This window comes from Lepidothrix coronata, unplaced genomic scaffold, assembly GCF_001604755.1.
Source record: "Lepidothrix coronata isolate B3197 unplaced genomic scaffold, Lepidothrix_coronata-1.0 Scaffold38, whole genome shotgun sequence".
Taxonomy (NCBI): domain Eukaryota; kingdom Metazoa; phylum Chordata; class Aves; order Passeriformes; family Pipridae; genus Lepidothrix; species Lepidothrix coronata.
In genome coordinates, this window is record NW_016690218.1 from 4,777,188 (window position 1) to 4,789,420 (window position 12,233).

General features: G+C 35.8%; 1 protein-coding gene across 2 annotated transcripts in view; it reads right to left on the reverse strand.

Annotated features, from left to right (window-relative positions):
• The window catches only part of SPATA17 (spermatogenesis associated 17), a 91,372-nt gene that overhangs the window by 19,217 nt on the left and 59,922 nt on the right, over positions 1-12,233 (reverse strand). For both annotated transcript variants that reach the window (XM_017812793.1, XM_017812792.1), the window contains 2 exons: positions 11,999-12,150; positions 3,010-3,151 (listed from right to left, as the gene is read on the reverse strand). In XM_017812793.1, coding sequence (XP_017668282.1) covers positions 3,010-3,151; positions 11,999-12,150 — 294 coding nt within the window. The remainder of the gene's footprint in view (positions 1-3,009; positions 3,152-11,998; positions 12,151-12,233) is intronic.

The window sequence follows — 12,233 nt, forward strand, 5'->3', positions numbered from 1 at the left end:
ATGCAAACTAATTCCAATACTGATTAAAGACTGTAAGCTACCATTTCTGCTTCAGTAAATATGAACATATGTGAGTGTTTTGACAACCGAAAGATTATAGTTAGTGTATTTCAATCCTTGACTGCCCAGCTACATTGGAACCTATCATTGTAGTTTAAATTCATAATGATTGGTAAATTTTTTATATTGAAACATCTCACATAAATTCTATCAAAGGCATTTCCATGTATTTAGATATACAATGTAAAACCTAAAATATGCAAGTAATTTTATTTTTTACAGTGATTTACTGAGTAAACTAACTAGATTCAGTTTCATTAGAGGTATTTCCATTTCTTGTTTATTTATAATGAAGAATTAGAATAGAACAGTTTTCCCCTTAACTCAAACTTCTTTGAAATGTAAACAGAATGAGAAAAAAATTTCAGATTATACCTAGATGAAAAAAAGAACTATTAACTTTTCTTCACATAGATATGGTAATTATTATGTTTAGAGAAAGTCTATGCTAATACCCTTTCATTTTCCAGAGGAAATATAACAAGGCAATATTTTTCATTGTTGTTCATTTTGCTTCTAAAGTAATTATATAATTTACATACTAATCTTTTTGTGACTTGAATTAAAATGCATACTCAAACACATGAAAACCTCAGGAAAACACAGCTAGGATGTGCTCATGAACATACACAGCGCCGTTTTATACATAATTTTTTAAAAAGTCACCTAATATCAGCTAACACCAAATAATACCTCAGCAGCTCAGAGGGGTCACTGATCCACTACCACTGAATGGACTCTTTGGAAAAACTTACACAGTCTTAACAGCAATAATAAGGGAACCTGGTCTAGCACAAGACTTTCAGAAGCTGAATACAGATCGTGGCAGGGTTATCAGCTACACAGGCTGTAACAGAAATTGCATCCACAAAATATCATCTCATGGGAAACTCAAAGGAGGGTTCCATTCAGCAAATGGAACTCTCCTTTGTGTTAAGCAAAGTGTTAAGCAAAAATCTGCTTTTTTCTAATATTTTGTTACATGCCCTTTAGCCTTGTGATTCATTAGAACAGGATACTTTTGTTCATACCACTGATATATTCAAAGTTTTCATATAGTTTAGAAATAAAAAAGCAACAGAGTTCTATCAAATTTAACAGTTATGAAAGTATAACCTCACACCTGCCTATAGGTCTTTTTCCATTAAATTGCAGTGAGGAGGTGGAATTTTTGGTTTTCTTTTTGGTTTTTTCCCTGATAATAATGACCCATTAAAGCAGCAGGTAGGTCATAAATAGCTCTTTTCTCCTCTTATCTCTCTGTTTGGGTAAGCGGCTCCTAATGGAAGCTTCATATTGATTTAGAATTGGGGTTGGAAGGCTGTATGTCATGTTGGGTTAATGTATACAGCTATTCACCTCCAGAGATTTAGGTTGATATCTATCCAAGATCACAAGTAAAGTGAGTCTAGTTCTTTCAGTGAAACCCATAATTTATATATGTGTCACATGATACACAGTATAAATATCTTTACTTTTTTTTATATCATCATCTGAGCCTGATCAAGAACTGCTAAGGACTAGAAAAGGAAGTCTTTACAGGACAAGAGAAGTACCAGCAATAAGACATTTAGGTCCTTTTTATATATCACACTTATGCTGTAGGACTTCAGCCAGTCATATCTTCCACTCATTGCTTTTGAAAGACAAATTCAGATCTTTTGTTTGAACATTGACCTCTATGTGCAATGAGGTATAATTAATGCATGTTAAAATACCAAAATTTTACTCTGAGCTCATTTTTAAAGCTTCAAATTTAGAGAAATAATTCTTTATAAAAAAATATTCCTTCTGAAAATAAGATTCCTTGGAATTTGCTGGGACTAAGCTACTTCCAGGGAAATACGTAATCATATCTTACAAAATCCCAGAACTGTAGACATTGGAAGAGACCTCTTGAGATCATCCTCCTACAGCCCCCCTAGTGAGCTAAAGCAGGTTGCCTAGGACTGTGGATGTGTCCAAGAATAGAGATTCTTCAACCTCTTTGGGCAACCTGTACCAGTGCTTTGTCACACCCACAGAAAAATAAAAAAAAAAATTTAAGAAGTGTTTTCTTGTGTTCAGCTGGAATTTCATGTACTTCACTTCTGTCCATTGCCTCTTGTCCTGTCACTGGACACTACTTAGTCTGAAAGAAGCTGGTCTCCCTCTTCTTTCCCTCCTATCAGATGTTTATACATTTTAATAAGATCTCCTCTGAGCCTTCTCTTTCCAGACTGAAGAGTTCCAGCTGTCTCAGTCTCTCCTCCTACAAAAGATGCTGCAGTCCCCTTAACTATCTTGGCAGAGAGTGCAGCACCGAGCCACAAAGTCCATTATCTTTCTTGTACTTGGAAATTTTAATGTGATTATGATACCTAATGCAAATAAGCACAATGCAAAACACTACACAAAGTCACGTTAGAACATGTTCTGAGAAAAATTACCTCTTGCAGCACTACAAAACCAGAAATATATGAGATGCTCCTGACAAAGCAAGCAACTTAATGAGATGATCTTAAGAGAAAAACAGCTATTCACTAGTTTCAAGATTTTTTCAAAGAATGTAAGCAGTAAAATACTTTGTTGTTTTAGTCCGTTTTTTTCCATCATTTTCTGAAGCTTTATCTTGATGTCCAACAGTAAATATACAATCTCTCTTAAATCATAAAAGGCAATACAAATAGAACAAAACTTAGTGAAACGTACATAACTGAAGCTGTACTTAATCAGGAACTTAAATCCTGATCTTGTAGGTAGAACAGGTGTTAAAGTTCCTCAAACTGAACTTACCAGAGAGTCAAGGAAATCTGACATCTCATCACATCAGCTCTATGTGATTTTATAACATGCTAGAAAGAATCCCATTGGATTCTGTGATCTCTGGATCAGACTCAAATTCACCTAGTTCTAATAAAATAGCCATCTAAAAAAGTAAATAATTCTTTGATTTTTGCAGTGACTTACCTTGTCTGCTATCCACTTATTAGGATATACTTCTCTGAAATGTTTGGTTCCATAAGCTTCTTGGACATATTTGCCTGACTTACAAAGTGATGGCTCATACTTCTCATTCTCATTTTTATGATATGAAGAAAATGGCAGGAATCTGAAATTCAAGAATATTTTAAAAATCAGTTATGCTCTTCTCTAGATGCCACAGGATGGATGTAAATAATGGATAACAACACTGCAAGAGGTGACGTGCAGACACGTTCCTGCTATTTTTCACTACCTTCTTAATGTTTCCCCTTGGTATTGTGAGAGGATTACTGCAATTCCTCCTGCGGCTTCTTTCAAGTTCAATTTGGAGCAAAGAGATATAGAGCTTCAATAGGATAAAATGATGACTTTCTGTACAAAGATCTAACTTGGTTCACTTGCATTACTAGATTATTACTTTGTCTGTATCTGCACTAACAATTGGTGTGATGTGAGGAACTATCAGGGTTCAATCTGCTGGGATCTGCATCTTGATCCCTCAAACCTTAGCAGGCAGTGCAGTCTGTGCCAGCTGTCAGTGGCAAGCACTAACCACGCACAAGGATGGATATCACTTTTGGAGAACTTTGCATCCACATGGCAAGTCATGTAGGCTCCCAACACAACCTTAACCTGATCGTTCCCTCAGGACATAAATATTTCAAGCATGCCAGCATTATAAGCATAAACCAAGGTAGACTTGGACCATAAAGAATCCTCCCTGTACCTTAAACCAGGTATGCATCTTTTGACATCTGGTAACCAAAGATAAATAAACTATATTTACCAAAATCTAGCAATTCTAAATTAGAATTTAAAATTTAGCAGAATTCTCTCATTTAGCAGAACAGAACCTTTCACATTGTCCGTCAGATATTGGCAGACCACCAAGCTAAGAATTCTCAAATTGTGCACTTTACTCTTAAGTTATAATTATGTCATAATCAGCAATCGTTCAGAGTTGGATTCTTTCATCTTTGGTCATACTGACGATGGACTCCCTGCTTATACAGTACCAGTGAACACTGAAGCTTCAGCTACCTGCTGGAAGAGGTTTTCAGATGGATATCCCTAAGTGTCATGGACAACTACAAGTTTTCTGGGTAGGTTCCAGAGCAAACTGCATGAAGGAAAGTGAAAAATGTCTTATATATAAAGTATCTGCAAGATCTGCAAGACACTCTACAAAGATGTCTTAGTGACATCTATTTTAGTTTGCAAGAGAGTCACACTTGTTTTTCACAAGACAAGTGAAAAAGTAAATTTTACTATAAAGTAAAACTGTGAGCTTATAATTGCTGGTGTTCTGAAAAAACAACATGTATTTTTTATTCTAGAAGTGCAGGAAAAAATATTATATAGTGAAATTGGAAATATATGTTTCAGAAGTTTAAAATATCACTTTAACTGCCATGACAACAGGTGTAGTTTTTCAGCTGAAAGTTTCCCCAGCCCAAAGTTTTTCAGAATCCAGAGTCCCTATAAGAGTTAGGGAGTTAACCAAGTTCTTGATAAAAATGTGGATTAAAATAACTTTCTTTGTCTCTCAGCTGATACAGATTCAGAAAATTATTTATTGTGACTAATTCATTCATCAGCAACTGTTAGAGTGTTTTCTTAAATTACATTTCTTTCTTTGTAGTTCATAAAAAGAAACTATTTAGAATTTTATCAGCTGTATCAATTTATTCTATCAAGTGCCACAAACAAATATCATGTAAAGTTAGTGAAAGGAAAACACTGAGTTAGCAGACTTTTAAATAATACAAAGCTACAGTAGCATGTGTATACCCATGGGAAATGACACCCTCACATAAGACAGATTACGGTACTTGTAATGCTAATTTGCACATGGGATGGACATCACACACACACAAAAATTAATGTGGCCCCAGTGTCCCAGAGAATACATTGAAGGTGCTGTGAGCCGGCTGCTCCACTTGCAGTTTTTATCACTTCTGAATTGCATTTTAATAGTACATTTTTCTTTTGTTCAGACATGAAAGAAAATTGGCTTTCTCAGGGGATTGGATAGCTGAGAAGACAAGGCTTGCAGTTTAGGGATTTGCCCATATATGCATAGAATTTAGTTGAGCCATAGCATTCATAATTTAATATGAAAACCATGTCTGTAAAATTTACACACAAAATGGTAAAAAAAATTTGAGGAAAGTAGAAGTAAATTATTATAGTTTTCCCTAAAAAATTTTCTACATAGAGGTTTTGATTTTACTGTGGATCAGTTAATCTTTGTCTTTTTGGCAAACAAATACTCAAAGTAATGTATGTTCTACTATGATTCTGAACAAAAAAATACACAAATTTTAACACTTTGAGACACAAGTAACAGTATGTTCTACATTCACTTTAGCACAAAAGCACTCTTCTGCATTCTGCTGCATATCTCCTCTAAGATCATTAACTGGAATATGTGCCACACAGCCTGGAATGTATGTCTGTGGCTGAGTAAAAAAAAAAATTAAAGGAATGAAAGGAAGAACATTGAACAATAAAAAATATTAAAATTTAAATAAAAAAATAAAAATATAATAGGGTGTAATGGTATCAAGTAGAAGCTTTTTCTTCTGTTTATAATTCTGCTGTCAGTCAGGTGGGAAGATCCTTATAGCAATAATGCTCTAACTACAAGAAAGGATCATATGCTTGTAAATTCAATCTCTGTTTAAAGTAAGTGAGACTTTTCATTACTCTATGTGAACAATTAATTAAAAAAATTTAAACAATTTTTCGTGTTAAGCATGGTAACCAAATTAATGGGAGTCATACAAAAGTCATTATACCCCCACAACCAATAATAATAGTAAAAAGTAATAGCACTGCAAAACATTTCAATAATGGTATTATGTTCTCTAGCTCTGTGTATAAACCTGACACAGCTTTTCCCAAAATTAATGACAGTTTGTGGTCTGATTGTGACAGAAGAGAGTGATGGAAGGAGAAGAAAATTAAATCCAGACAATGTTATGATATCATTATCAACTGCACAAGTTTAGATTTCAATAGTTTTCTTTCCTACAAAGGTTCGCTCATTATTCCTTCATTTGGGTTTCAGCTTTTCCTTGTGATTTAGGTGAAAATTCAGAAATTCTTACAGATTTTCATTACACATGACAGAGACAGAAGTAGCAGGATCAAAGAAGAATTAAATACCACACAGATATTTTATCATGCCATAAAACATAGTCAGTATAAGCTGAGCCTTCCCAAAAGTTGATGATTCAGTGGGAGGTGAACTTTCCCTGAAGAAATAAATTTAAAAATTAAAAATTATTTTATTTTTAAATACCACAACAGTCTGAATGAGATATGTGCCAAAGCATACATTCAAAACAGAGGGAAAGAGTTGGAACCAAAAATGAGAAACTATCTCAGGTTCTACAAATGGCAGTATTACACATTCACAACCTGAGGGAGGAGGACCAGGACCAAGGCTGGCAGTGTCACTGGTAATGAAGGCCAGCTGCACTGTTGCCAGGACCACACTATATTGAACCTAATTAGCGTAAAGAGATCTAGAAGCCCTCACTTAGTAGCCAATGGAGGACCTGACAGCTGCTAGTGGTGTGTATTTAGATTTCAAAGACAGCCTTGATATTTGTTGTTAACAAAACCAAAAATTACTTTATCTATCCCTTCATTAATCCTATCCTGCACCTTCCTTCTACTATTAATTTCATCTTTCTAATCCTTTCCCCCCCCCCCAACATGTTAACATGCCCCCTTCCATGATTTCTCTTCCTACATTCCTCACCTACCATTTCTTCCTTCTATTCTGTCTCTTTTATTGCAGTCTCTCTTACTATTGTGACAGGAGATGGAAGAGGCCCGTTTGACGCTGAAGGCTTTCCAGCTGGATTGACAGAGATGACAGAAGCAGCAGCAGGTACTGGTTTCCAGAGTTTACAGCAACGTGAGAGGAGAGCACAGCAGCACAAACAGGGAGGAGGATTTGTCAGGTCCATCATTTACTGCTGGGCAGCAGCGTCCCAACGCTACGTGGTAACTACCAGTGGGACACAGTACGGAGGCAGTAACTTTTTCTTGAATTTAAAGGGCAGCAAAAGAACAGAGTGGCCCTTCAGCGTGTTCTCTGAACCTGCCCAAGAGGCAAGATCCCAGCAGTCTAGCAGCACAAGCATGTAATCCTGTTTCCAGAAATGCTTCAAAACATACTCAGGCTGCTGAGAAAGAACTGTCAGATCTACCGCTAGACTCCCACACACACTACACTACCAGGGCACAGTAAGAAATATAAAACCCTGAATACTGCTTATGTAGTCTTTCAAACTTTCACGTTTGTTGGTACTGTACATTTTTATAATCTAGTAGTAAAAATACCACCAAAATATTAACTCTCTGTGTGACAGTGTTGTTAAATTTTTATCTAAAGTGTTTCTACACAATAGCAATTTAATTCCTTGTTGTCTTGATTTAATTCAAATCAAACAACTTCATCTCCCTTTAAAGAACTCCACGAACAATTAGCTCCACACAAACCATGTTTCTCTACTGGGAATCTGGGAATACTTTATCTTCTTCCTTTTTTTCTTTAATAAAACATGAAATTAATTTTAAGCTTTCAAATTTGGATTATACCTGAAGCAATTTTTTCATCAAATCCAACATTCAGGCTACAAAGAAAGAAGCATAATGGTTTTCCATAGCAAAACAATTGCAGCAAGTCAGCCATTATTTAGTTTATAATGAGTGCATATTAAAATCAAAGTGTTAGACACAAAAATAAAGACAGAACATTTTACTTAACATATCTAGTCACATTATCTTTAGTGCATTCTTTTTGCCATAAGAAACTTACTTGGGTGCATTATTACAAATACTGTTTCTGGTAATATACTAAATACATACCTTTTCAATAAACTATCAATCACTTATAACATCAGTAAATCTAAGAATCCTCTGGCTATTTTTATCTAACCCCTGTCTGTGATAATGTACAGTGGAAAATAAAACCATAGTCTAGTTCTTTCAGAAAGTAAAAGAGATCTCTTCTGCAGCAAATTCTGCAACTTCTTAATTATACACAGACTTATTATCTGCATCCCCAGTGTTATAAAGTACCAGAACTTCATTAGAAAAATTAAGATGGAAAAATGAAGGCGCTACTTTGTAAATTTCCAGTGGAAATTAGCTGGAAGAAGCAGAGGAATACTGGATCAAAAGAGGGTAATCATGCTTAACTGTGCCCTAGAGCACCCGCATGTATAATACGATTTGCACAGTAACTACCTCTCCTATTACTGCTTGTTTGGAGTATTCTGTGTTAATGGGGTTAGCTAATTTAGTATTTTAACTTAAAAAGACTCTGCTGATTAATAAATGTTGCACACTGTGCTAGTAATTAAAATAAATGGAAGAGTTACAAATAGAAGTTGAATTGTTAAGAAAACATTATCTGAAAATATATGATAATCCCTGTTTATCATAATACAATAACAGTCCGGAAAATATGCAAATTGCTGAAGTTGCAAAGCATATGAAAAACTAAGTATAATTTGAAAAAAGTTTTCAGATGCGTTGTATTTGTATGACATAAAATGTAGTAGCCATTTTCACTGCAGCTGTCAGAAATACAGTAAAAGATTTTATAACTCTAGAAATTAAAAGACTTTTTAAATTCCCAAATCTTAAAGTCACTTGTTTTTTAAATTTTCTTACCATTAATACCAGGCAGCTTATAACACTGTTGCTCTCCAAGTACAGAGCTTATTTAGGTCACTGTAAATTTCCCTGTAAATACCTTTCATGCACAGCACTGAGTAGCACAGAAGCACCTAAGCTGCTTCTAAAGGAAAGCACGGTCTTGCTGAGAGCAAGCCCATGAGGAGCTTGGTGCTGCAATATTCACCCAGCATGTGAGAGGGAGGGTGTGCAAACATTGCACTCTGCTGCACACGAGTGAACCAGTGATCAGGACTAGGTTCTGTATCTCCAGTACAGTGCTGAGCACAGGCATAGCCAGAAGCTGAGATGACGTGCCTCATGTCACACCAGAAGACTACAATAAATCAGGAAACCTAAGCCTTACACTATTGCTATCGCCACATTGCATCTCATTCTGATGTTTGTTGACTTCATAAAGATGTTTAACAGTATACTTTGAAACATGAGGCATATTACATGAGACAGATTTCAGTAAAGTTAATGAAAATAATTTACATTTTTGTTCTCTGGAAAATTAGGCCAGCATGCAGCTGCACGCAACTGAGTAAAGAACTTTTCATGCTTAGTGATCTAAATCTGCTGGATCCAGCAGTTGGTGTCTCAAACTAGACACTAGTTTATTAAGTGGCCATCCCGAAGGAGTACAATTGTCATTCCTATCCAAGTGGAGGGGGAAATCACTTCATTTGTATGAAAAATAGCACAATAAGGCAGCAGCAGCTTCAATTACGCGAGAAAAAGGAATCATTCTTATTAGGCTAGATTACCCAGTTGCTCTTTCATTACAGAATAGCAAATTCCAGCAGTTGCTTTATGTAAGTACAGCATTCTCTCTTGGTTTCGTTTGTACTGCTTCTGCCTACCTCAAACTCTCACAGCTTTTTCGAATTTTTCTTCATTTCATCAGAAGCAAGAAGTTTCTCAGAGCTTGCAACACTCATCCTATCGTCCTATAAACAACCACTTTAAAGAACTCTGATAATCAGAGGCGTGTGGGAATTCCGAATGTTGTTGAAAATTGCAGATACACGGCAACAGTCTTTCTGATAATACTCACTCTGGAAATATACATATAGAGGATTTAGTTTGTCATTTTATGCAAACACAAGTTTTCTCAACAAATGCCACATACTTTCGCTGCTCATTCGCTCCTTATTTTCTAAAATAGAAGAATAATCAGCATAGGAAGCACTACCAGGAAGAAATAAAGTCCCAAAGTACACAATTACATAGAAAAAGACAGAAATTTGTCAATTCATAATAGACAGTGCTGAGAAAAAACTACTGTAGAATCTGAGTAACCCTTTGCTGACTCCTCCCTGGAGACCAAGATCCCACATAGCAGCTGCAGCATTACTAGTGAGCAGTAGTCCTGATGATGACCTGCAACTCTGTCATCACCTTTTCAAGGTTACAGATGTGACCCTTGCATGGTTGATTGAATATGAAGCACAAACGGAATGATCGCAGCCTGAAAATGTATAATACACTATGCATTTAGTGTGCATGAAGCTGAGAATCATTGATTGTTAGGACATTGCTTCTGTGCATTAAGGATGGCATTAAATGCTTCCTTACCCATAGGGTAAATAAAGACCGCATATCATGTAAAATCTGTCAAAGTTGGAGGCTCCAAATTGAAACTGTACAAGACCAAAGCTTCACAATTCACTTATTGAAGGGTCGGTGAAGTATTTATTACAAGATCTGATCTTCTGAAACTGTTGACACAGTGATGTCTGGGGTAAACCTCATCAAATAAAGACTGGGCAATATAGTCACGCCTAAAAATGGAGGACATCATCCATCCTCCCTTGGAATGCATAAGTCAAAACTTATTCAGTGAAAAAAACCCACTTCAAATGAGAACATTAATTACTACCTAGTGCTTGGAGTTCTTTTAAATTTCACTGGCAGAAGCTAGATATAAAAATGAAAAAAAAAAAGCACAGATTTAAGCTGAGATGTGAAAGTTAAACCGCTTCCTCCTCACCCCAGTACATGAAAGAATACAGAGAGGAATACAAAAAGGAAGTACACTTTTAATTGTAAGTGAACTCAGTTATGGTTTTGGTATGAAAGGAATAAAAAGTAATATAGCTAAGTTTTGACATCAAATATTAAAAAAAAAACTCAAAATGCTGCAAGCAAAAAACATTGCCAGGAAGTGAAAAAGTAGCCAAATCAAGAGATTTCTTTTCTTTCAAAACTATTTTTGAGTAGAATATTAATTCAAAGACACTATTCATATTAAATTGGGGAAAATTATGCTCCAATAAAAACGTAGAAGGTAAACCATATAAACACAATTGTTTCTGGCATTCTTAAGTCCCAGTCCTGAAGCTGACACTTAGCAATATGGAGCTGACAAAAAAGCATAAAACAGATCAAAGATAGCAAAGCATCTTGTGCCAGTGAATCAGTGGATCACAGACTGCTCATGAGGAAAAGTGGTTCCTCTCTGTCCTGAATTCTGGTATTAAAGGGTCAAGGGATTGCCAAGAGCAGTGAATTCAAGGGAAAAGTTGACAAAACGTAATTTTTTTAACTACAAAGCCAGAGAAGGTGATTTATTATGATTGGACAAAAGAGTTCCACCATGATTAAAGAAAAAAAAAATGGAAAAATGTTGGCAATAGCTTTAAGTCTTTTGGGATAGAAGCTTTAATCTTTTGGGATGGATTATGCCTGCATTTGGGATTTTATGGAAAAGAACTGGCCTGTCTGACACTACTACAGATGCTGTGGCTTAGGAAATCAAGCTGCTTCAAAGATGATTACAGTTTTTGTACCATGTTCTAACACGTGCGACATATGTTCCCTCCCCTTCCAAGTGAGCTGTGGTACTTTACTGGGAGAGAAAACAAGTCTCATTGGCATGCAACACCATTTTTTCCTCCCATAACCAGTAAGCTCCCTGAATACGAAGATTGAAACAGTATTTTTTCCTTGGCAAGGTGTATGTGGCAAAACAGAATTTGCATTTGTTTTCTTATTTCCCATTAAACGCATCTGTTGCATCACATATTATTACAAGTTCTTCTACAGATTCATAGATATGGATGGCACATGTCACACAATTACAAGATAGGGTCTCTGCCCTGAGCAGTTTATAATCTAAGGACACAGAATTTAGAAGTATGTACATAGAATGTTTGCTAGTAAGCTGTCAGGTTTGACATTTCATTTTGTCAGGCATGAAAAGTTTCTGAAAGCAATGGAATAAAGAAAACATTCTCATAACAATATAAGAAAAAAACAAAGAACTTACTCATTGTCATGTATAGGATTTCTCCATTCCTCCCTTTTTATTCCCTCTCTGGCCTTCTCCAGTGGTGAATTGATTGATTCTGCCACTCGCAAGGTTGGTTCCAAAGGCTTGTAGCGCTGCCACAATACTTCAGCGGTATCGCGGAAAGGCCCCTGAAAGGTGTAGGATAATGTAAAGTGTTTTATTGTGGGGTTACAGTTCTTTTCTTTCCGTCTTTTATTCATGGCACATCACT